Source organism: Chelonia mydas, unplaced genomic scaffold (assembly GCF_015237465.2).
Source record: "Chelonia mydas isolate rCheMyd1 unplaced genomic scaffold, rCheMyd1.pri.v2 scaffold_69_arrow_ctg1, whole genome shotgun sequence".
NCBI lineage: Eukaryota > Metazoa > Chordata > Testudines > Cheloniidae > Chelonia > Chelonia mydas.
The window spans coordinates 72,767-97,667 of NW_025111277.1; the positions used below are offsets into that span (position 1 = coordinate 72,767).

The 24,901-nt window shown below is 53.0% G+C and overlaps 2 protein-coding genes across 10 annotated transcripts; both read right to left on the reverse strand.

The window, feature by feature from the left end:
* Positions 1-764: 764 nt before the first annotated feature.
* Positions 765-13,664, reverse strand: LOC119565030 (killer cell lectin-like receptor subfamily F member 1). 8 transcript variants are annotated; one of them, XM_043537648.1, is made up of 5 exons: positions 12,828-13,664; positions 11,178-11,320; positions 9,353-9,486; positions 3,918-4,030; positions 766-896 (listed from the first exon to the last, which is right to left on the reverse strand). In XM_043537648.1, exons 2-5 carry the CDS (start codon positions 11,236-11,238, stop codon positions 779-781), a joined length of 426 nt encoding a protein of 141 aa, XP_043393583.1. In that variant the 5' UTR covers positions 11,239-11,320; positions 12,828-13,664; the 3' UTR covers positions 766-778. The 8 variants fall into 8 exon arrangements, 2 of the variants coding, with proteins under 2 accessions (XP_043393583.1, XP_037744775.1); XM_037888847.2 differs by lacking the exon at positions 12,828-13,664 and having other exon boundaries at positions 11,178-12,235; XR_005223740.2 differs by lacking the exons at positions 3,918-4,030; positions 11,178-11,320; positions 12,828-13,664 and adding an exon at positions 4,720-4,874 and having other exon boundaries at positions 792-896; positions 9,353-11,170.
* An 800-nt stretch (positions 13,665-14,464) lies between these two features.
* LOC119565031 (C-type lectin domain family 2 member D-like) lies at positions 14,465-24,378 on the reverse strand. Of its 2 annotated transcripts, XM_037888848.2 has the most exons (6): positions 24,269-24,378; positions 22,847-23,103; positions 21,672-21,758; positions 20,355-20,542; positions 19,510-19,613; positions 14,465-16,248 (listed from the first exon to the last, which is right to left on the reverse strand). In XM_037888848.2, the coding sequence occupies exons 2-6, from the start codon at positions 22,938-22,940 to the stop codon at positions 16,098-16,100; spliced, it is 624 nt and encodes a 207-aa protein (XP_037744776.1). In that variant the 5' UTR covers positions 22,941-23,103; positions 24,269-24,378; the 3' UTR covers positions 14,465-16,097. The 2 variants fall into 2 exon arrangements, with proteins under 2 accessions (XP_037744776.1, XP_043393581.1); XM_043537646.1 differs by lacking the exon at positions 24,269-24,378 and having other exon boundaries at positions 22,847-23,479.
* Between the last annotated feature and the right edge of the window lie 523 nt (positions 24,379-24,901).

Sequence of the window (24,901 nt, forward strand, 5' to 3'; positions counted from 1 at the left end):
TATGTCCCAGTACTGCCCCCCTTATGTCTACGCTGCCTTCAGAGCTGGGCGGCCAGAGAGCAGCAGCTGCTGGTCTGGTGCCCAGCTCTGAAGGCAGCAGCTGCTGCCAGCAACAGTGCAGAAGTGAGGGTGGCATGGTGGGGGCGGTGGGGGAGGGGAAGGGCCAATTTTACAGGTGAGTGACGTGGGCAACTGCCCCGAGCGCGGTGGTCAGGAGGGAACCCCGCCACCCGCCAGCTCCAGGCCCTTTTAACCTCTGACTGCTGGACCCTGGAATGGGGGAGGGGCAGGGCTGGGAGCGTCCCGGGCAGGGGCTCCTACCGTGTGCCAGGTTCTAGCTGCAAGTTCGGGCTGGGCTGGGGAGGAACAGGACCTCGTCCCCTGCATGGGCTGCTCCCAGGGCCAGATCAGAGCCACCGCCAGGAACCTCCCCCAGCAACAGAAAGCTCCGTGGCTGCCGGCCGGGAGCCCAGCTCTGAAGGTAGCACCACTGCCAGGAGCAGTGCCGAAGTCAGGGTTGCAATACCGTGACACCCCTCCCCCGATAGCCTTGAGACCCCCCCCGACCCTCTTCTGGGATGGGATCCACACAGTTACAACAGGGTGACATTTCAGATTGAAATAGCTAAAACTGTGAAATTTAAAGGACTTTTAAAAATCTCATGACCATGAAATTTACCAAACTGGATGGGTGAATTTGGTAGGGCCCTACCCAGGAGACTAAATGGGGGGTACTTCACATTACAGCTACACAAATGTGGATCCTCAGTTGCACTGTTTATATCACAGCAGCTTCTTTCTGGCAGATCCATTTGAGCTCCGCGGCACACGTCTCAGACAGAACCTGGCTGCCTTTTATCCACCCGCAGCTGTTCCCATCAGCAGAGCCTGAGAAGCTGCAGAGTGAGAGAGAGTCCGTGTCACTGTGGGTCCCTGTAACAAGGAAAGGCCCAGGGGTGAGTCTTTCCTCCCCCTCCCCGTAATGGGAAGCTGGGCTCTGGTGTTGTCCTTCATCTCTAACTTCCCTGCAGAGCGTCAGTCGAGAAGACGTCCCAGGCTGTGAGATGAGTTAGGGCAGTGGCTCTCAACCTTTCCAGACCACTGCACCCCTTTCAGGAGTCTGATTTGTCTTGCGTACCCCAAGTTTCACCTGACTTAAAAACGACTTGCTTCGAAAATCAGACCTAAAAATACAAATGTTGCCACAGCCACTATTGCTGAAAAATTGCTGACTCTCATTTGTACCATACAATTATAAAATAAATCCACTGGAAATAAGTATTGTACTTACATGTCAGGGTGTAGCGTATAGAAGAGTGTAAACAAGTCAGTGTCTGTCTGAAATTTTAGTTTGCACTGACTTCGCTAGTGCTTTTTATGTAGCCCGTTGTAAAACTAGGCCAGTATCTAGATGAGTTGACCTACTCCTCGGAAGACCTCTGTGTACCCCAGGGATACATGTACCCCTGCTTGAGAACCACAGAGTTGGGGGTCTGGAGCAAGGACCATACGAGGCTGAATCTCATGGGGTCGGTGACCTGGTACTTGTTCATTGGAAGTGCCACCTTGATCTCCTGCATCTCAGCTTTCCTTTAAAAACGAAGCCTGATGGGTGAGAGGAAACCTGCACCTTGCGACTTGGGTAACGGGACACCTGCAGGGAGCTGAGGACTTGTCCTGATGAACGGTTAAGGCTGGATTCACAAAGGGACTTAAGAGGCTAATGGCCACTTCAGGCACCTCCGTCCCAGAACCAAACCCCAGCTCAGCAGCCACCAAACCCTGGAAGCGCCTGAACTTGCTCGGTGCCTCAATTTTCTGAGTAAAAATTCACGAGGTGTCTGTGTGCGCCCCGAGCACCTGTGCTGCTCCCTCCCTCTAGGCTGCTGGCTGCCCAAGCCCCAGTATGATCCACGAGCCAACCTCCGCCTGACCTGCCGTGGGGCCCCAAGCCAGTGGGCATGTTCACAGGACCCGTACCAGCTTGGGCCCCACAGGCGAGCACCCACAAACTGGCAGAGAGGAGCAAGCGCTTCCCGGTAACATTTAGCCCAGGGGTTCTGTCACTGACCTGGAAAGTAGGAGACCCCAACTCCAGTCCCCCTTGTAGCTGGGTAGGAGAAGGGATTTGAACAGGCGTCTCCTACCTCTTAGGAGCAGGCTCATGTCAGTGAGCTACCGGCCAGTCTGAGGTGGTGGTGGGGGGGGGGGGGTCCCTTATTCTCTCCTGTTAACCCTGTTCCAGACTCAGGATAAAGAGTGATTGGAGCAGACAGACTAACTGTCACCTCGGGGCATGATGCGCAGAGATGATTTCTAGCCCCCACCAGTGACTGCTGCTTGGAGAAGCTGGCCCTGGCCCCCGCAAGGGCAGAGGCAGTTCCTGATTTAGGCCTCAGTGGAGCACAAGATCTGCTCCAAGAAGTGAAGGGAGCTGAACTGCCCAGCAATAGTGCCCACAGTGTAATGACATTTAGTATCCCTGGAGGGGACGGAATACCAGCCCAGCCCACAGCAGTAACATTTCACTTCTAAAAGGGGAACCACAAAACCATGTGGATGCTTGTTGGATGGAAATTGCACAGAGCTGTCAGCAGGGTAAAATGTCTCCTAGCAGCACGGACATGACTTAAAAACAGCATGAGAGGCTCAGACTAGGGGCTTGTCTCCACTCACAGCGCTGCAGTGAAGACGCTACCTACGCTGAGCAGAGAGCTTCTCCCATCAGCAGAGCCAATCCCCCTCCCCAAGGGCGGTAGCTATGGGGACAGGAGAAGCGCTCCCATCAACATAGTGCTGTCTACACTGGGGGTGAGGTCAGGATACCTGCATCGCTGCAGGGGTGGATTTTTCACACCCTTGAGCAACATCGTAATACCATCATAAGTCTGTAATGTAGACTGGGTCTAAGGGCAGGTCTACACTACCCGCCGGAAATGCAGGTAGCGATCTATCTATTGGGGGTCAATTTATCACTTCTAGTCTAGACGCGATAAATCGAACCCCGAGCGCTCTCCCGTCGACTCCGGTACTCCAGCACTGCGAGGGCTGCAGGCGGAGTGGAGGGGGGAGCGCCGGGAAGATGCCAAGGGAAGTCGAGCTAGATACGTCCACTTCAGCTATGCTAGTCTCGTATCCGAAGTTGCATTTCTTAGGTCAATCCCCCCCACACACACACACCCAGTGTAGACCAGGGCTAAGTGTGTACCCCAAATAAAAAAAGACAGGAGGAGGACCAGAAAAATGCTATCCTGGCTAAACAGCAGAGTAAAGGAGGCCATTAGAGGCAAAAAGCATCCTTGAAAACTGGAAGTCTAAACCTAATGAGGAAACTAGGACGGAGCAAAACTCCAGCAAGTAAATTGTAAAGTATAAGGAGGCAGGCCAAGGAAGAGTTTGAGAAGCAACTTCCTAAAGATGCAAAACCTAAAAAAATTAAGTACATTAGAAGTAGGAAACTATAAGGTCCCTCACCAAAGGCTTTTAAGCAAAGGAAGGTGTCATGGGATAAGGGGGAAGGTCCTCTCATGGATCAGTAACTGGTTAAAAGATAGGAAACAACAGGAATAAATGCTCAGTTTTCACAATGGAAAGAGGGAAATAGCTGGGTCCCCTAAGGATAAGTACAGTTCTATCCATATACACGTGCTTCTACCACTATCGCTCATGCCAGCTCCCCTGGTCCCCCTAAGCTACACTGCTCTACACACAGAGACATTGGTAGAACGGCAGCTACACTAGGGCCTTTGCTGGCACACCTCTGTTCGGAAAAATACCCTTAACCGACGTAGTCACGCTGGGAAGACTTTTCAGTGTAGACCAGGCCTCAAACAGACGTTGGACATTCAGCGTTAGCAAGTTATACAATGGGAGCTTTCCCCAAACATCTCAAAGAGTAAACGTCAGGCAGCACTCACCGCACTGGATCTAATGGGGAACCGTCCACCCAGGTCCATTTCCCCCCCGGGGGTGTCACTTTAAGGCCAATCCAGATGTAGTTTGCGTCTTGTACAACATCTTGTATGAAATCCTGCCATGTGCAAAGCAGAGGGGGTGGGGATGAGTATCCTGTAACATGCTAGAATTCCCTTAGTGATCCCATGAAGTGCCTGCTCTCTCCTTCACTAGCTCTGCCCATAATGCCAGCAGGAGACCCCACCAGCCCCTGAGTTAGTTCACCCTCTCCCCTGGGCGGGCAGGGTCCCAGGGCAGGTAAACGTGGCTCTCTCTATGCAGACATGGTAACATCAGCACCAGTCCTTTGTGGCACAGGGTGAGCTGGCCCTTTAAGGGAGTCCTGGGTTGAGCCTCACCTGTGACTAGGTGCCCCTGGACTCAGAGGCAAAGGTGATGGAAGCAGGTGACCAGGAGCCAGGCCTGGTGGGGCTACAAGGGCAGCCAGTCTGGGCAGGGAGAGATTTGATGGGGTAGGAGGTTTGTGTGAGTAGCTCTATGCAGAAGGGCTCCGCTGAGCTCTCAGACAGAGGGCCTGGGAGTGAAACGCCTGCAGGAGCCAGCTGGGCAGTCTGGGGTGGGAAAGCTGTGGGGTTCTTGTTCTGAACTTTATGTTAATAAGCCAGACCCCCAGAAGGGGAGAAAACACCCCAGTGTGGAGTTTGATTTGCGGGGGGGGTCGTAGAGTCAGGCTACACTGGGAATGTAACTAGTGACACACGTCTTTCCCCAGCTGGAGTTGGATGAGCCTGTATTTTCTGTTACCATCTCCTCCCGGTTCTGGATCACGAGCATGCGAGAGCTCTTCCCCGAGCAGTCGTCACAGCTCCCAGTCCAGTCTTTACGCTCCTTAGACAGCCAGTAGCACTTGTCCCCGTGCAGCAGCCAGTCCCTGGGGCAGAGTTTGCACCCGGATCCCTCTGGAGGGAGAGATGGGAACCGAGGGGTCATTAATTCTGAACCTTCAAACTACAGCTGGATGAAAACTCTTGTTCAAAGTTGTTTTTTAATGGAAAATGCCATTTTGACCCAAATGAAAGTTTTTATTTTGATTGCCATTTTTCATTTTTAGATGGGGGGAGTGGACTTAAAATGGAAATACTGGTTTTGAGGGTGGGAGGGAGGATTTCATTCAGTTTTGGAGGGGAAATAAACATTTATTCTTAACATTTCCCTCCATTTGAAAAGTGGGGGAGGACTTTCACTTTTCTACTTCCTTCAAAGGACATGAAACTGTCATTTCTTTTCACATTTTTCATGAACTAGGCTTACACTGTATCAGCTCGAGTTCTAGACATTGCTGAAGTTTCCCCTACAGTTGTGTAAAAAGCAGGGCTGTCAATTAATCACCGTTAACTCACGTGATTAACTCAAAAAATTAACTGTGATTGAAAAAATTAATTGTGATTAATCACACTGTTAAACAATAGAATACCAATTGAAATCGATTAAATATTTTTGGATGTTTTTCTACATTTGCAAATATAATGATTTCTATTACAATACAGAATACAAAGGGCACAGTGCTCACTTTACATTATTGTTTTTGATTACAAATATTTGCACTGTAAAAATGATAAAAGGAATAGTATTTTTCAATTCACCTCATACAAGTCCTGTAGTGCAATCTCTTTATCGTGAAAGTGTAACTTTCAGATGTAGATTTTTTTGTTACATAACTGCACTCAAAAACGAAACAACGTAAAACTTTAGAGCCTACAAGTCCACTCAGTCCTACTTCTTGTTCAGCCAATCGCTAAGACAAACAAGTTTTGTTTACATTGACGGGAGATACTGCTCCCCCCTTCTTATTTACAATGTCACCTGAAAGTGAGAACAGGCATTCGCATGGCACTTTTGTTGCTGGCATTGCAAGGTATTTATGTGCCAGATATGCTAAACATTCATCTGCCCCTTCATGCTTCGGCCACCATTCCAGAGGACATGCTTCCATGCTGATAATGCTCTTTAAAAAAAATAAATGCATTCATTAAATTTGTGACTGAACTCCTTGGGGGAGAATTGTATGTCTCCTGTTCTGTTTTACCCACATTCTGCCCTATATTTCATGCTATAGCAGTCTCGGATGATGACCCAACATATGTTCATTTAAAGAATACTTGCACAGCAGATTTGACAAAATGCAAAGAAGGTACCAGTGTGAGATTTCTAAGGATAGATTCAGCACTCAACCCAAGGTTTAAGAATCTGAAGTACCTTCCAAAATCGGATTGGGACGGGGCGTGGAGCATGCTGTCAGATGTCTTCAAAGAGCAATACTCTGATACGGAAACTACAGAACCCAAACCACCAAAAAAGAAAATCAACCCTCTGCTGGTGGCATCTGATTCAGATGATGAAAATGAACATGCCTCGGTCCGCTCTGCTATGGATCGTTATCGAGCAGAACCCGTCATCAGCATGGACGCATGGCCTCTGGAATGGTGGTTTAAGCATGGAGGGACATATGAATCTTTAGCGCATCTGGCACATAAATATACTGTGCAGTTCCATGCGAACATCTGTTCCCACTTTCAGGTCATATTGTAAATAAGAAGTGGGCAACATTATCTCCTGCAAATTGTAACCAAACTTGTTTGTCTGAGCGATTGGCTGAAGTAGGACTGAGTGGACTTGTAGGTTTCAAAGTTTTACATTGTTTTATTTTTGAATGCAGTTATTTTTTGTACATAATGCTACATTTGTAAGTTCAACTTTCATGATAAAGAGATTGCACTCCAGTACTTGTATTAGGTGAATTGAAATATTCTCTTTCTTTTGTTTTTTACAGTGCAAATATTTGTAACCAAAAATATAAAGTGAGCACCGTACATTTTGTATTCTGTTGTAATTGAAATCAATATATTTGAAAATGTAGAAAACATCCAAAAATATTTAAATAAATGATATTCTCTTATTGTTTAACAGTGCGCTTAAGTGCGATTATTTTTTTTAATCGCTTGCCAGCCCTAGTAAAAAGCCTTCAGGCTCAATGTACTCGTGAGGGCTTTTCTCAGGGTCAGCACTCAAACAGCTGGGCACGCTGTAGGTCAGGAAAGCAAGGTGCTGGGAGGCCGGAGAGGAGAGAATTCACTCCAAGTCTTTACACGGAGTTGTTCTCTTACGAACGATCTGCTCTAACTCCGTCACAAGTTCTGGGCTCGATGTAGGAATCACTGGCTGGGAGGAATCTCTGGCTTGGTGCATTCAAATGTAATTCCTTGAGGTTTGCCCGTGTGAGCTTATAAAAGCTGAACAGAGACAGACCCAGGCTGTTTCCCAATGGGAAACCTCAAGGGAAACTCAGTGTTGAAACAAATAAGACGGATGACACCCCCGACTGAGGCAGAACTGAACCCAGAGACTCAACCTGGCCGCTGGGGGCGCTGTTACCTCTGCTGGTGTCACGATTCAGCTGGGAGTTAAAAGCAAGGTCCCATTATGGTCATTACAAATCCTATGGCTCTTCTTTAATGGGGGAGACCTGAGTCGGTTCAAATGACAGTTCGGGGGACTCCAATTTGCCTCCCTCAAATGCCCTGTGAAATTCCAATAGGCGAGTGGATTCTGCTTCAACCATTCCCCTAAGACATCGTCTGCCGGTGTTGTGTGCTGCTGAACAGTTGTGGAGTTTCACCCCAGAGGTGGCTGCATGTCAGTAGTGGGGGGAAGGATTCCCATAAGTACGGCGTGGTTGGTAAAGCCCTTTGGGATCCAACCTCTCGAGCAGTTGTATTCTTTATTACACTATTGTTATGATTGTCTGTGCTCCAGCAATGGGAATTCCTCTTCCCACTAGAGGTCGCTGCTGCTCCTCTGCACAAGCGGCTGAGCATTGCTTATTGTGCTTCGCCTGCACGCTCCCTGGGGAAAGGATTGTCTTTCTGTGATGTGTTTTTTATGGCATCTGGCACAATGGGGCCTCCGTTCCTGAGGCAGGACTGCAGTGGAAAGAAATAGGGTCGAGCTGAGAGGTTCCTGTCCTGGATCGGGTTAGGGGTTGGTCTAGGGATGCTGCGCACAGATAGTAAGACGATCTCTGCCACAAAGAGCTCCCAGCCTGAACATCTGATGTGAAACGGGTGGAGAGAAAGAGGAGGACGGCAACAAGGCAAGAGAGAGACCAGCCGGGTAATTCCTGTTCCTGGACTAACTGCCATGGGTGGAAGATACAAACTCGGAGCTCCACAGAGCTCGTCTTCAGGGCTGGGGGAGGCCATCAGAGGAAACCCGAAGAAGAGCTCTGTGGAGCTCCAGAGTTTGCACCTTTCACCACCAGAAGTTAGTCCAAGAAAAGCTGTCAGCTCCCCGCCTTGTCTCTCTCACGTTCCGGGACCAGCCCGGCCACAACACCGCTGCCCCGAGAAGGGAGAGGGACCCGGCCAGCGGGGTACAGACAAAGGCAGCCACAGCCTGGGTCTTGCACCCACCACCCGGGAGAGATGCAGTGAAAGAAGACAGGGGCGCTGGGGGTGACAACGCATCACAATGGCACCCGGAGCATTCAAGCAGATTGAAAGGTGTCCCCCCCCCCCCATCAACTTAAACATCACCCTGGCGGCGGAACCTTGTTCTCCCGCTGGAGTTACGAGCCGAGCGAGCCCGCCCGCCCCACCCAGGCCAATGCAGGGTCCGACACCGTCTCCCCTTCACCCGAGAGCTCCCCGGCCACGCGGCCTGTTCGCGGCTCCGGCTCGCAGCCCCCGAGGGGCGAGCGCAGCGGTCGGGTTGCTCAGGGGTGAGCTTCGCTCGCGAAGGCTCCTGCAAAGACCCCGGCTGCCCTGTCCCCCAGGAGCCCCCCCCCCCAGCTGCCGTAACACCCCCCCCAGCCACGAGCATGGGACCCCAGAGGTTGGAGGGGCCGGGGCAGGAGGCCAAGCGATGCGCGCCGCGCTCCGGGCCAGGCTCCTCGGGAAGGGAGAAGTGGGGTCTGCACACGGGGTTGATTTGTGCCCCGAAGGGAGGATGCCAGAGAACAGGAGCCCTTTCTGAAAGGCGGGACGTCTCCCCGACTGGGGAGCAATTCTGGGTGTTTTACTGGGTTTTCTGGCACGTCTAAAAGCTACTGTTCATTTCCTGGAACCCCCCCCCGCCCCCCAGTCTCCCCTTAACCCAACACCTCACTTTGGGGGAAACGAAAATATTCCATCTCAGTTTGTGGCCGAAGAATGGACACACAATTCAACAGCGGCTGCAGTGCAAATCGTACGTCATCCACAGACACTGCGAGGTCCTGCAGCCTGCCTGTGGGGGCTGTAAAAATAATCACAGGGCTGCTGTGACACTGGGATCTTCAGAATAACCCCCCGTCTCCACCCTAACCCCAGTCCCTCCATTGCAGAGCCGGGGTGGGAGTCAGGTTCCCAGGGCACTGCTCTGGAGGAAGATCACAGCTTACCTCCTCCAGGGACTCCATGGCTGCAGCATCCTTTGCAAGGCAGGTCCCTGCTCCATCTCCCCCGCTCTGTGCATTAGCTGAGGGGGGAGCCCCAACTCCCCCCTTCACACACATCATGTCTTCCCCCATGGCTCCTGCAAGGCAAAGCGAGCGAAAAAGCCAGCCGCGAGGAGAATGAAACTACACAGCACGGGAAGACCATACACCTTATTAGCATATTGCTTCTGATTGGACAAGGGGCGGGAGCACGGGAGGGGGAGGAGGGGCGTGGCTCCAGCTGCTGTTTGGGGGGCAGGGAAAGGGCCCTACAGCCAGGCAGGGGCCACAGCTGCATGCCCCATAGGTGCGGGGGCTGGTGCCGGTGGGGATGTGTGGGGAGGTGGGGAGTTCACAGCAACTTTAACTAATACACTGAAATGTTTCCATCAACATTTTTTGCTAGGGAAAATTGGGTGTTTGATTAAAGACAATTTTTTGTGGAAAGTGTCACTTTAACAGGGAAAAATCAATTTTTTGTTGGAAAATTCAAAAACCAAAAATGGTTTGGATGGTGTGGGGTTTTTGTTTTGTTTTTTCCCCAATTTTGGACTAGCTGTTTTCCGGTGCTGGTAGAAGTTTTTGGTGGGGTTGGCCATTCCTGGCAGAAATTTTTCTTGCTCTTGCTCTCCTGGATGGGGAGAAAAGCTTGAAAAGGTGACACCCCCCCCCCCCCCCCGAAAAGGCTCCAACACCAGGAGATGGAGAACAGAACCCAAAATTGTTGGCTTAAAACCAACAAGACTCTAAAAACAATCAAATGTTTTTTGTGGGGGCTCTGACTTGTGATTTTTTTTTTTTTTTTTTGGTCACTTGCAATTGGCCACGTGGGATAGAACCAGCTTGGTCAGGATCCAGATGTTAGCCCATCTCGAGAGGCCTGGCAGTGGCTCATACACAGCGGCTGTGGGGGTTAGGGACAGGAGAGTGATTTGTTTCATTTCCTGAAATTACACCTAGCAAGGGAAGGAGCCGGGGAAATGCAGTATACCCTGGGGAATCAGGGACGCTCAGGGGGAGGCCACAATGACACTGCGCAGGAGTTTTGCTCTGACACGCTCAGCCCTTGTGGAACAGAGCCCCCGGCCTTCCCCTCCACAGGCACTGACTTATTTTTCCCAGTAGATGCTCCCCCCCTGTTCTGCCCTTAGCCCCCACTCTTGTTTCACCTCTTTCCCAGGGCCCCAACTCCTCACCGCACTCTTCACTGTTGTATCTCTCCAGATCCAGCCAGCTGGAGCGGGGTGGCAGCTCCTCCCACCCCACAAGGACTCCTTGCTGCAGCTGTCGTGAGTAAGTGTTGGGGAGCGAACCCCTCTGCCAGGGCTCTCCCAGGCCGGGATCTCGGTGTCTGGGGTGGGGGGATTTGCTTGGGGGTGTCTCTGTTCTGCACTCTCACAGCCCCGCTTTCCTCTCTCTGTTAAATCTCCTGGGGTGGGATCCACCTTCCACCCCTCCGCTGACCTGCCTGTGCCCCTCTCCTCTCTCTGCCAGGCCTCTGCCTTCGCTTGGAGCTCTTGCCGGGGAGGGGCTGCTGACTCTGCTCTGAGCTCTGCCTGAGGATGGGGGAGCCGCGCTGGAGCCCCTGGAGGGGTCAGGAACCGCAGGTAGAGCCAGCATCACACCGATCTCTGCACCATCGCTGCACCCAGGGCCCACTGCGCTGGGAGAACCATTGAGGGCCTGACTCTGGGGGGTGGCTTTGCCAGGAGCTGCCTCCTCCAAGAATCGGCCCAGAGATGTCTGGAAACTAGTCCATGGTCTGAGATTGATTTGCTTATTCTGATACCTGTTGCTCCCAGGCTTCCCCCAGCTGCTCTTGGCCAGCGGATGCAGCTCTTTGTGCCCATCTAGTGGCCACATCACACTTTTTCGCTCCCTCTTGCTTTTCTGTCAGTGAGCTCAGGAGTCGGCAAGAGGCTGTAGAACACACTGTGAGGGGAGGAGAATTAAATTCATGGAGGTAAATGGAAAAGGGGGATGTAACCAAAGGTAGATCGGGCCAGACTAGCCAGGATTTCAATTACAACAGAATACAAAGTGTACAGTGCTCACTTTATATTTTTGGTTACAAATATTTGCACTGTAAAAAAGAAAAGAAAGAGAATATTTCAATTCACCTAATACCAGTACTGGAGTGCAATCTCTGTATCATGAAAGTGTAACTAACCGCTCATCGGGACAAGTCCTCAGCTCCCTGCCCCTGTCCCGTTACCCAGGTCGCACGGTGCAGGTTTCCTCTCACCCATCAGACTTTGTTTTTAAAGGAAAGCTGAGATGCAGGAGATCAAGGTGGCGCTTCCAATGAACAAGTACCAGGTCACCCACCCCAAGGGATTCAGCCTCATATGGTCCTTGCTCCAGACCCCCTAACTCTGTGGTTCTCAAGCAGGGCTACATGTATCCCTGGGGTACACAGAGGTCTTCCCAGGAGTAGGTCAACTCATCTAGATATTGGCCTAGTTTTACAACGGGCTACATAAAAAGCACTAGCGAAGTCAGTGCAAACTAAAATTTCAGACAGACACTGACTTGTTCATACTGTTCTATACGCCACACACGGACATGTAAGTACAATACTTATTTCCAATGGATTTATTTTATAATTGTGTGGTACAAATGAGAGTCAGCAGCTAGAGCCCGGCACACGGTAGGAGCCCCTGCCCGGGACGGTCCCACCCCTGCCCCTCCCCCGTTCCAGGGTCCAGCACTCAGAGGTTAAAAGGGCCTGGAGCTGGCGGGTGGCCGGGTTCCCTCCTGACCACCGCGCTCGGGGCAGTTGCCCACGTCACCCACCCATGAGGTCGGCCCTTCCCCTCCCCCACCATGCCACCCTCACTTCTGCACCAGACCAGCAGCTGCTGCTCTCTGGCCGCCCAGCTCCGAAGGCAGCGTAGACGTAAGGGGGGCAGTACTGGGACACGTTCCCCCCCCAGCCAGATTTCACAGGCTGTGATGCATTTGTCATGGTCATGAATTTGGTAAAGCCCTACTCACGGGGCGGGACTGGGGCTTTAGGCAGAGCAGAACTCTGGGCGGTGCTGGGACTCAGGTGCCCCTCGCAGTCACCGTTCCTCTCCTCGGTCCTTCTCGCTGGGCTGGGGCCTTGGGGTGTAATTTTTAACTGCCCCAAACCAGCAGTAAGTTAATAACCTGCAATGCTTCCCAGGGTACCCGGGGCTGGGAGGCACCTCGCCACCACCTGCCCTTTGCCTGAGGGAGCCTTGTCTGTGCCTGCCAGGGGTCAGCTCCCCAACTCCACTGGCCACACGCACTCCTGCTGGGCCTGCCGTCACTGCAGGGTAGCAACAGGCCCACTCTGCCCTCAAGCCCTCTGAGCATCTGTCTGGAGCGTCCAGTCCCTGGTCCCCTGGGCACTGGCAGGATTCACAGATTCACTATTTCCAAAGGAACAGTAACATCCTCGGCCCCAGCTTACCAGGTCCAGCTCAGATCACTGCTCCACTGAACGCACAGCGCTGCCATAGGCTCACAGCGAAATCACGCCTCAGTTCAACAGAGCCAAGTAGAAGTGTTGGAAACAAATGGTTACACATAACAAAGTCATAACATGCGTTCTAGAGCCTAGACTGAACTAACAAGGTAGTCTCCTGTCTAACCAAGGACAGCTCACCCGAAATCAATGCAGCACTTCACAGCCAGGCAGGCTCGGACCCTTCTTTCATGAGACATGCATACGGTCAGTTTGTCTCCGAGGGGAAGGATCCAGTATGTCTCCGCACACCAAGAGATCAGAGCGATCCTTTGTCTTTATGCTTAAACACCACAGATGGACACACACACACAGCCCCCTGCTGTAAGTTTCTTCCTGTAGATTTCCCCTTTTTGTGGATTTTCCAGTCTAATTTTGCACCTGGTTCAGTGCGCAAAGAGACATCCAACATCAGGCACACAATACACAGATGGCCAGACAGGGAGGTAACCTCAGTTGCCTCCTGTCTGAAAGGAGCATCTGGGGTACATCATCTCCCGTGACCTGCCTTAACTCCAAGACCTTAAGGGCATCATTGTCAGTCTAGAGACACAGCTCCTTACATAGTATCCGTACAGACGTCTTGCTCCGATTATGGTGACCATTGGGCTACTGGCCCTTGATACAGACCTCACATGCCCCCTTTGAGAACCAGTGGTCTACATAATAGTTCACCAACCAGGGGTACATGTACTCCTGGCGATATGCAGAGGTCTTCCAGGGGATACATCAACTCATCCAGATATTTACCTCTTTTTAAAACAGGCTACATAAAAAGCACTAGCGAAGTCAGTATAAACTAAAATTTCAGATAGCGCCTTGTTTACACTGCTCTATATCCTATACACTGAAATGGAAGTACAAGATTTATATTTCCATTGATTTATTTTATTATATGGTAACAATGAGAACGTCAGCCATTTCTCAGTAATAGTGGCGGTGACGCTTCTGTATTTTTTGTGACTGATTTTCTAAGCGAGTAGTTTTTAAGTGAGGTGAAACCGGAGTTTCACTTTAAGTGAGGTGACAAATCAGACTCCTGAAAGAGGTACCGTCATCTGGAAAGGTTTAAAACGACTGATGTAAAGATCAGACCCAGGGGATTCCTGTAAAACCTTCTGTGCTGCCTGCCACTTGGCACCAAGGGGTTCCTGGGTCACATACGTCTTTCCCCCAAACTCCATCTCTGGGCAGGCTCAGCTCCTCTCTCCTGCAAGGAGGGAACTGGAGCCAAGGCCGTGCAATAGCGCTGTCTGCAGTGTCTTGAGAGAGTGCGCGCCAACCTCAGGGCAGACTGCTGGGAGCCAGGGCACAAATCCAAACTGGCTGAGAATTCTAGACATAGATTTCAGCAACCAAACATGCAGGGTAAGCTCCTCCGGCATGGTAACAGCCTAGCCATGCAGTCCCCTTGGGTACTCCGATCTGTCTCGCAACCCAGGTGAGCCTGCCTTGGAGAGACAGATGGTCTCTCACACTCAGAATCACAACAGTATTCAGGTTACTCCCAGTCCCACAGGTCCAGGCACCCCAGGTGAACTGCACCTTAGACGTCACACCAAAGGCCGCGCACGTAGCCAGTCTTATTATATGACAATTTATTAAAAAGGAAATAAGAATTATTTACAAGGCTAAAGCGGGTGAACATACATACACAACTAAGCTACAAAGTTTCAAAAGGTAACAGAAGCATCTCTAGCAGTGATACTCCGAGCTCAGTGGTTCAGGAGCGAAATTAGTCATCAGCCGTACCCAAAAGAGCCACAGTAGCGTGAATTCATTGTTTCATTTACTATAGCACGACTCATATTGAAACAGAAGGGCAGGGGAAATATTTAGGTTTTTATATAAATGCTCGCAGCAAATAACTTAGTGGCTAATAACGTAGTAAAAGCATCCTGACTGGTTAACAATTAAATCACAGTGTTTTAATATCAGGTGCTACAGAGAGCAGCAGGAGATACATTAAAGAGTCACTTGCAGCTCGTGAGCTGCAGTCTGTGTATCACTGGTCCACAATAAACTCTGTCCTTTAGGGCTAACCCAGGCTAAGCAGCTGGGGATCTCTAGCTTATGCCTAGAAAACCTTGTCCCCCAGCATCAACGAGCTAGATGCAGTTCCTTCTTGTATGCCACCTCCTCCCCTGTGCTCTGAGCTGCTGGAGATCAGCACTTCACACTCCTGAATGCCTTAATTCACTCTCCTGTCTGGTGATTTACAGTCACAGAGGCTCCCAAAACAAACGCTCCAATATTACCTTACAATGTGGGATACAGAGGTCAGAAGAAATTAGATGAATGCTGCAGCAGCTCACAAGCATTCAATAAACGCTGAACACGTTCTTATAACGCTAATACCTACCTTAACACACAGGTGAGCCAGCCTGATCCCAGCTGTGTATTTCTCAGGGTCCCCTTGAGCCATGGGGACTTTGGTATGACCTGGCACCTGGTCTGTCCGTGTCACACCAACCCCCTCCCTGCCCTTTTCAAACCCACTGGGCTCCAGGAAGGGAGAGAACAGACATTTCTCCTCTTACTCCTACTTTCCAGGCCCTAGGTATCCCACAAGGAGTGTAACAGGGGTTCTACTCCCTTGGCAGGTGCAGCGTTCTTAAAACTAAAAATGGAAAATTAAAACCAGTTTAAAACATTCCTGCTTTCATCCAAAGCAATATCTGGCAACAAAAACCAGGAACTGGTGGTGTAAACCTGCAAACTTCAAAATCAATTGGGTTTTCAAAACACCCCAAAAACTGACCCATAAAAAAATCTTGTTAAAAAGTTTCTTGGGGCGGGGGGGGGCGGGGGTGTGGAAATGGAGACATCCCCCCTCAGCTCTATTCCAGACCACAGAATGGGAATGAGGAATATTTTTAAAAGATTCCATAGATAATTTTCTAGAGTAAAAAGCTTCTGTGGGGGAATGTCAGGGCAGTGAAAGCTGAGGCTGGTGCCTTGGCTCAGTTAGGCAGAGTTCCTGGTGCAGCTGAGGTGGGTTGGAAAGGCTGGATTTGAGCCGTTGCACTGGCGGAAAAAGAGACGGCGTGGGTGGGGGGGACAAGATGTGCAAATAGCATCTCTGGTTTTCACCTGAATCCACAGTGCTCTGCCCAGTGATGCGCAGAGCATTCCTCGATATTCCAGAATTGCTCAGATGTCATCTTGTAAAGAGATCAGTCTGGCTTTTCCGGGACTAATTCCACAGTACTCTCCTTACGAGCCCCCTACCACGGCAGCCTCCTGTGCCTGTGTAAATGCATCAGGTTTGGTGCAGATCCAGTGTCTCTCACTGGTGCATCGCAAGCTGCTGACCCCATTCTCATCATTCAGATATGCGCAGTCTCCTCCTCCTCTTATCACAAACCTGCAAGACAGAAGCCAGGGAGCTGGTGTCAGGCAGGAGCTGGACATTTCCCATCAGTCACAGGCAGGGAGAGAGGCTCTCGCACAGTGCAGGGAGCTGCTGCACTCACAGCCCCTCACGATTCCCCTTCCTGCACCTGCCACAGGCCCCAGCTAGAAAGGGGGCAGTGGGGCAGCAAGGCCAGGAAAGGTTCGAAGATCAACTGACCTCCATGGAGCATTTCTGCCAGGTGGGTATTAACCCAGTTCCTACTCCGTCCCCCCCGGCCCCGCACACCCAGCTGGGTCTGGATGGGCCCCTGCAGGCCCAACCCACCCAAACTGCCCCGGGCGCAGGTTCCAGGTGACTCTCAGCGCGGCAAGGAGCAGCCGTAACGCCACCCAGAAGAGCTGGGTCCAGGGCTCCCTGGACAGTTTACATCAGCTCTCAGGCCAGAGGCCTGTCAGGACAGGCTGTATTGCAGGGGGCGGCTGCAGTGAAATGCCAGCAGCACAAACCCAGCGGCCATGGGGTGACCCCAGCCACTCACACAGAGCTTCCCGTGAGAGCTGGAGGCCAGCGCTTCCCACCTGGGAACAGGGTGGGATCCAGGCCCACAGGCAAATCTTCCCCCATGGTCCCATCCTGGCTACTCACAGTAGGCATGTGCTGGGCTGGGAGGAGGCCCAGCACTACTCTTTGGGCAGGCCGGGATCTCCCTGCCCTCAGGCCAGCAGCCTCTGGCTCGGCGTGAGATCTGTCCCAGAGAAGGGAGAACCCAGCCCACAGCCACCTGAGCAGATGACTGTGGGTGGCTCCCGCACCAGCATCACCCCAGAAGAGCTCTGAGGGGATGGCAATGATGCACCCAGAGCCTTCTGCTGGGGTGGGCGCCCACAGGGTGGCAGATTTCAGGGTTAACACCCCACTGAGATGCCTGTTTACCCAGGATAAATTGGCATCACATTAGCTATCCTCCAGGCATCGGGTACAGAAGCGGATTTAAATGATAGGTTACAGACTACAGTTAGTAGTCCTGCAATTTCACATTTGAGTTCCTGGTCCTGGTGACTTGTTACTGTTTAGTTTCTCAATTTGTTCCAAAACCTCCTCTAATGACACCTCCATCTGGGACAGTTCCTCAGATTTGTCACCTAAAAATGATGGCTCAGGTTTGGGAATCTCCCTCACATGCTCGGCCACGAAGACTGCTGCAAAGAATTCATTTCGTTTCTCTGCAATGGCATGGTGCCAGCTGCGGTGTGGACAGACCCCAAACAGGCCTGCTAACAGACGGGCTCATGATGCAATCACAAAGACAGACTGCTGCCGACATCAGGGCATCCTTGCTGGAATATGTGAAAATATCTGACTGGGATCAAACAACAGGTCATCAACTGACTTGTTTTCTAAGCCTCCTCTGGGCATGTTTTCCAGCTTCCCATCAATCGCAAAGGGCTTTTTTAAAAATGCCATTCAGCTGTAAGTACCTAAGACTGGCCACATGGGTCAGACCAATGGTCCATCTAGCACAGTGTCCTGTCCTCCGATACTGGCCAGCAGTAGGTGTTTCCGAGGGTATGAACAGAACAGGGTCAAGATCGAGTGATCCATCCCATTCACACCCAGCTTCTGGCAGTTGGATGTTTATGGACACTCAGAGCATGGGGCTGCATCCCTGACCTTCCTGGCTGATAGGAACTGGTCGTGCTATCCTCTGTGAACTTGTCTACTTCTTGTTTGAACAGAGTTATACTATTGGCCTTCACAACATCCCCTGGCAACAAGCTCCACAGGCTGACTGTGTGTTGTGTGAAGAAATACTTCCTTTGGTTTGTGTCAGACCCGCTGCTGATTCATTTAATTGTGTGACCGCTAGGTCTTGCCTTACGTGAAGGAGTAAGCAACACTTCCCTATTCACTTTCTCGACCCCACTCATGATTTTATAGACCTCCTATATCCCCCCCTTAGTCGTCTCCCCTCATAGGGAAGCTGTTCCATATCTCTCATCATTTTTGTTGCCTGTCTCTGTACCATTTCCAATTCTAACAGATCCTTTTTGAGATGGGGCAACCAGATCTGCACACAGCGTTCAAGGTGTGGGGTTTCCATGGATTTATACAGTGGCATGATGATATTTTATGCCTTTTTCCTCTATCCCTTTCCTAATGTTTTTTAAAGGATGCTCATTTTTTGCCTCTAACCACCTCTTTTACTCTGCTGTTTAGCCATGGTGGCATTTTTGTGAGTTTTTTTTTTTTTTTTTCTTTAAATTGCGGGGTATACATTGAGTTTGAGCCTCTGTTATGGTATTTTTAAATAGTCTCCATGCAGTTTGCAGGCTTTTCACCTTCTAACTGTTCCTTTCAATTTCCATTGAATTAGCTTCTAGTTCCCCTTTCTGAAGTTAAATGCTACTGTGGTGAATTTCCTCTGGCATTCCCCCCCTCCGCAGCACAAGGATATTACATTACGGTCACTATTACCGAGCAGTTCAGCTACATTCCCCACTTGGGCCGGACCCTGTGCTCCGCTTAGGCCTAAATCAAGAATTGCCTCTTCCCTTGTGGGTGCCAGGATCTGCTGCTCCAACAAGCCGTCACTGAGGGTGTCTAAAAATTGCATCTCTGCATCCCATCCAGAGGGGACATGTTCCCAGACAGTATGGGGATAGTTGAAAACCCCCATTATTATTGAGTTTTCTGCTTTTGTAGCCTCTCTAATCTCGGTGAATTTCACAGTCACCATCCTGGTCAGTAGTATATTCCTGCTGCTAGATTCTTATTCTTCAAGTGTGAAATTTCTATTCTTAGAGATGCTAGGATACAGTTGGATTCGTTTAAGATTTTTACTGTACTTTACTCTATGCTTTCCTGGACATATAGTGCCACTCCCCCGCCAGCATGACCTATTCTGCCGTTCTTTCAGTGCTGACGGTCCAGGGTCAAACCCTGCTATCGGCTCAACTGGCGTTTGGTTATTTGATCACACCCACATCCCACTGAAATCCCTCTTGGGATGTCGTCTGGGCCATCTCTACTGTACCCCCGTTCTCATGGCAGCCCCAGGCACTCAGCATTGGTGACTATCAGGCATCTTTAATGCAGATGGCCCCACGAAAGCCAGACAGATCTGAAAGCTTTGGCCAGTCTCCCAGCAGACAACACTTGCTTCCACCCATCACTAACACGCAGAGTACAGAGCACTGACTGGTGAGTCGGCTGAACTCGGTATCGCAGACACCAGGGACCCAAAGCCCAGGGAATTCACAGAGGACTTACAGGTTGTTGAATTTGGTGCCATTGGCCCATTTCCAGAGCTGCCCAGGGTCCCTCCGGAGGCCGATCCAGTGGTCAAATCTGCCTTTATAGCGCAGCAGGAAAGCCTAAACACAGCAGAGGGAGAGGGGGGGTCAGAGCACAGGCTCTGTGCACCAGAGACTCACAGGGATACACTGAAGGGCTCTGTTTTCAGGGAACGGCTGGGGATTTTCGCCTCCCTCTTGCCCAGCTCTGGGTAATTCAGTATTAACTTTCCCATCCCAAACCCAGCTCCCCCTCACACCAATCTGCCCGGGGCTGGAGCAGCTCTTGGGTGCTGCTGGGTCTAAGCTGCCCCCGCACCTCTCCACAGAAGGCCACATTCTGTGTCAAAGCCTCGCCTTACAGAACAGCTGAGCTCCCCTCCCCATCACAGGGGAAGGGGAAGGAAAGAGCCCAGCTCAGCTCAATAAGGGATGCTGGGAATGGCCAGGGATGAGACAAGAGCCACCAAATCCTCAGCCAGAAGGGGCCAGGGCTAAGAGGAGCCCCCCCTCCTCATCTGGCTACCCAAGAGCACTGGCTCTTCAAGTCAATCTGGGATCTCAGTACCCCTTTGGCCCCATGCCACCCAGAAGACACTCAAGCCAGCCTAGCCCGAGAGAGGGGCGGTCTCCTTTTGAGAGGGCTGACAGGGAGTGATCCCCACAGTCAGACACGGACACTAGAGGTGCCCCGGGTCAGCCAGCCAGGCCTGGCATTCAGCAACTGGAAGCTCATTTCCTCAGAGCTGCTCCTCGAGCCCAGGTTCTCCTGCAGCAGCTGCTGAGCCAAGACCAGAACGTTGCAATTCGAGCATCTCTCACCATTTCCTGCTCACTGTTGATCTCAGCCAGGGAGGCGCTGAGTGCAGAGCAGTAGGTCAGGCTGTAGGTCCAGTTCCTTTCGGCCTCAGAGTAATAGTAGCATTTCCCTTGGTATCCGATCCAGCCGTCTGGGCACGCGGGGCCAGCAGGGGGGCCCAGATCAGCTGACGGAAGCTGAGGTATCCACACTGAGAATGAGACAGCGACACGTGGTGTGAGTGAGACCCGCCACCCACCGAGGAGAACATGGAGAGATCAGCCCCTGCGCCCCAGGCTTCTGAGACACCTCGAACCAGGGTGGGTACTGAAAGGCCGTGAGGGAGCCAGGAGGACGCTGGGAATCCAGCCCCAGAGGGGGGTTATCTGACTCTGCTCTCCCTCTCTTGGGTTCACATTCAACAGGGATGCAGCTGACAAACCGCTCATGCCATGAAGCCCAGGACAGAGAGCTGGGCCCAAGCTCAGTGTTACAACACGGGGTGGGCAGAGAGCTGCAGAGGGAGGGGACAGTTACCAGGGGGCCAGCAGGGGGGCAATAATTAATGGGTAGGAGATTAACTTCAACATGATTTGCCAGGTCTAGTACCCCAAGGAGTTCTGCTAGCCTGGACTGCTGCCCCCTCCCCCTGCTCTGCGCTTTGCTTCCCTGGACAGGCAGGTTGAGATGAAGATGGGAACAAACTCCCTTCCCTTCAGGAGACCGAACGCCCGCTGCCCGGCCTGTCCAGCGCAGCCAGCCAGGTTCACGGTCACCACAAACAGCTGCCATCTGCGCTCACACACGCTGTCTGTGCAGGCGGGGACGTCATTAGCGCGACGAGACCCTGCCCTGCCGAGGTCACCAAGGGGTAGGTTTCACACTGCGTTAACGGAGGTGTCGGTACTGCGTTCCACGGCTCATTTCAGTGACACGCCAGCACCTGCCCAGCACTGGGCACGACCCAGGGATGCAGGAAGGCCAGGCTGGCACCTCAGGGCGACACATTGCAGGCAGAGGGCCCAGCTCATTGCTGCCCTGCACCGTCAATCACCCCCACTCTGCACGGGGATCAGTGACCATACCTGGGGCCCGGCAACAGTGACTTGGACCCAAAGTGCTCAGAGATGGGCTGGGGGGAGCTAATGTCAGTCCCGACACAGAGAGTGCCCAGGTGCAGGGGTCTGGGAGGGAGCAGGAGGGGGGTCTTGGAGGAACATCCCCCAGGAATCCTCTGTCCCAGGGGCACAAGCCAGACAGGCCAGGAGGAGAGACTGACTGTGGTGGCTCCAGGGGAAATGGGATGTGCAGAGAGGGGGAAGGGAAGGGTGAGAACTCACCTGCCAGGACAACGATGAGAACTAACAACATGATTGCGAGGGCAACTGCGAGCACAATTGTACGTTTCTTGTAGTTACAACGAGGGTCTGAAACAGAAAGACTCGTCAGGCAGGGCCGCGAGGACACGTCTCCCCGACAGTACCAGGGCTGGAGCTGCCTTAGAACAGTGGTTCTCACCCACCGGTTCGTGTACCCCTGGGGGTAAGCAGAGGTCTTCCACGGGGCACATCAACTCATCGAGAGATTTGCCTCACGTTACGACAGGCTACATAAAAAGCACTAAGTCAGTACAAGCTAAAATTTCATACAGACAATGACTTCTTTATACTGCTCGACAGACTATACACGGAAAGGTTCAGCGTTGATAGTCCAATTGATCTATTTCATAATTAAATACGCAACAATCAGAGAGACTCAGCAATTTTTCAGGAATAGCGGCTGTGACACTTTTGTATTTTTATGTCCGATTTTGGAAGCAAGTTGTTTGTAAGTGAGATGAAACTTAGGAGAGCGCAAGACAAATCAGCCTCCTGACAGGGCGACAGTCATCTGGAAAGGCTGAGAACCACTGGACTCGAACATGCACCGTTCTGCCGATTGCTCCTTCCCTCAGACGCTCTGGGAGAGGAGCCCAGAGGGTCAGGCCGGCTGGGGCTGGCAGAACAGCCCCTCCTTCCCCTCAGCCCAGTGCCCTCCCCTGGGCACTCCCAGCCAGGCTGCCAGGAGGCCTGGTGAGCTCAGGGGCACAGAGATAAGGACCTGCATGTCCTGGTGGCCCCCCCCCATCCCCACCCCCATTCTGCCCCCTGCCGAGCGCTGGCTGGGCCCACGCTGCTGAGTGCCCCTGTCCCCGCACACTGGGGTCTCACACTGGCCATACACAGCAGAAGGGGGGAGAACGAACCAGGCAAAGATGGGCCAGGGCTGTCACAGGGGGTCTAACACATCCAGCCCAGGAGGGCCCTGCACAGCACCATGGCGACCACTGCGTCTGCCAGACAGCAGCTGTGAGCCAGGGATCGGTGCCCTGAGAGCCCCTGGGGGTGATCCAGTCCCTGCTGCCCACAGACGGGGGGTTGCTGGGCACTGGCTGCTGCCACTGAGAGCCTGGCCCCAAGTGGGGCAGCCTCAGTGTCTCTCTCCAGCCTGTTCCCAGGCAGCGACACCCCATTACCTGGCTCCCCTCCAGTCTCCAGGTGTCCCTTGCCCTCAACAGGCCACTCCTGCAGCGGCTCTTCACTCCAAGCAGGTCCAGCTGCTGGCCCCATCGTCTCTCTCAGCGACACTCGGGCTGCACACGCTGCTGCAGCCCCTGGGCTGGGGTCGGCTCCTCTCTGTGACCGGGTCCGATTCAGCAGCAGCGAAGCCGAGCTGGGGTGGGGGTCCTGGCCCTGGCTCTCCGCACACCCTGCTCCGGACTCTCCAGCCGATCTGAAAGTCGAGATGGACCCAGCAGGACAGGTCAGTGGGGGGTGGGGCGCGATTTGTGGTTTCTCGTTCCCTGCCCAGCAGCCCAACCCCATGCCAGAGGCGGTGCCATGATGACTGAACCCCTTTAAAAGCCATCGGCCCCTCTGCCCCCCAGGGCTTCAGAGACCTGATCTGCTACGGACCCCACCCGGCGGGCAACACCCACGCGTGACAGGCACCCAGCTGGGGTTGACAGGAGGAAAAAACCCTTCCTCCCCACACATAACTCCTGCAATCGAGAGCAAGTCGAGAATCCTAACAGGAGTGGGGAATTGGTGGGCGGGGGGAGAGAACCAGGATGGATTGAGTAAAATCAAGGCAATTAATCACCAAGTCCAACGCCTCAGCTGAAATGATCAATTTTAATCAACTTATCAATTTACACTTCAGTAATTTTCTAAGGCCAAGTGCCCACTCAGTGGGTGACAGAACCATTAAAACTTCATGTCCAAAATTTCCCCCACGGGGGGTGGGGAGGGGCGGGGAAATTGTGTGAGTGGCCCTTTCCTTCCCTCTTTTTCATTGGGAACGCAGGCAGGGGGAGGATGCCCATGGGAAGCCCGGCCTGGGGCCCCCAAGGTTGGGGGTACAGGGAGCAACAGTGCACTGATGCCCCCCCCCCACCACTGGCTTGGGGCCATGGGAGGGGAAGGGCCCAGGTAGCTCCATGCTGCACACAGGTGCCCCACCCCAGCGATCAGAGCAGGGGGGTGGGGAGAGCCACCAGACACCTAAGACAGGCCCTGGCCCCAGAGGAGAAGGAAGGGGGAAAAAAGAGAGGCCCCCCGCCCAGCCCGGGGAGGGACAGAGGTGCGCCCCCCGCCCAGCCCAAAGAGGGGGAAGACACAGACGGCCACCCCCCCGCCCAGCCCGGAACCCGGACCGGGGAGGGGGAGGGGGAGGGTGGGCGCACCCCAAGGAGCCCGGACAGGGGGGAGGGAGGGGGGTGGGCGCACCCCAAGGAGCCCGGAAAGGGAGAAAGGGGGGGACAGAGGCAGAGTGGGGGGATAGAGAGCCCCCCCAGCCCGGAGAGGGGCGATTCCCAGCCCAGGGGTCGGGGTCCAGCCCCTGCCCCCCCCGTCCCACGCTCCCCTCACGAGCCCGGCGCGGGTTGCACGTTTCTCACCAGCTCAGGAGCGACCGTCCTGCTCCTTTAAGGCCCCATGAAAACTCTGCCTCATTCCCGGCTTCCGGGCTGGTGCGGTTTCATTTTCCATCCCCAGCCCCTGGTTAAACCTCGCGGTGACTCCGCCCCGCCCATCCTGGCGCTTGTGGCCAATGGGGAGAGAGAGAGAGCCTTATTAGCATATCTTCGGGTGAAAAGCCCCCCCACATTTCCTCCCAGCACATTTTGCACCAGTTTCTGCGGTTTCCGGACGTTTTTGAGCCTCGCAGTTTCAATTTTCCTCTGTGCCTCCCTTGTAACGTCTCCGGGGCGGGCCTCCACCCCCCTCTCCCTCCCCGGGCTGCGGGGGGCCTCCGTCCCCCTCTCCCCCCCTCCCCGGGCTGGGTGGGGCCTCTGTCCCCCTCTCCCCCTCCTCCTCTCCGGGCTGGGGGGGGCACTGTCTGTCACGGAGTGTGCGGGAGTCCAGGACCTGCACCCCTCGTCCTGGGATTCACTGAGACTCTCAGCCAGCCAGTAAAACAGAAGGTTTATTGGACAACAGGAACACCGTCCAAAACAGAGCTTGTGGGTACCCCCAGGACCCCTCCGTCAAGTCCTTCTGGGGGAGCAGGGAGCTTAGACCCCAGCCCTGGG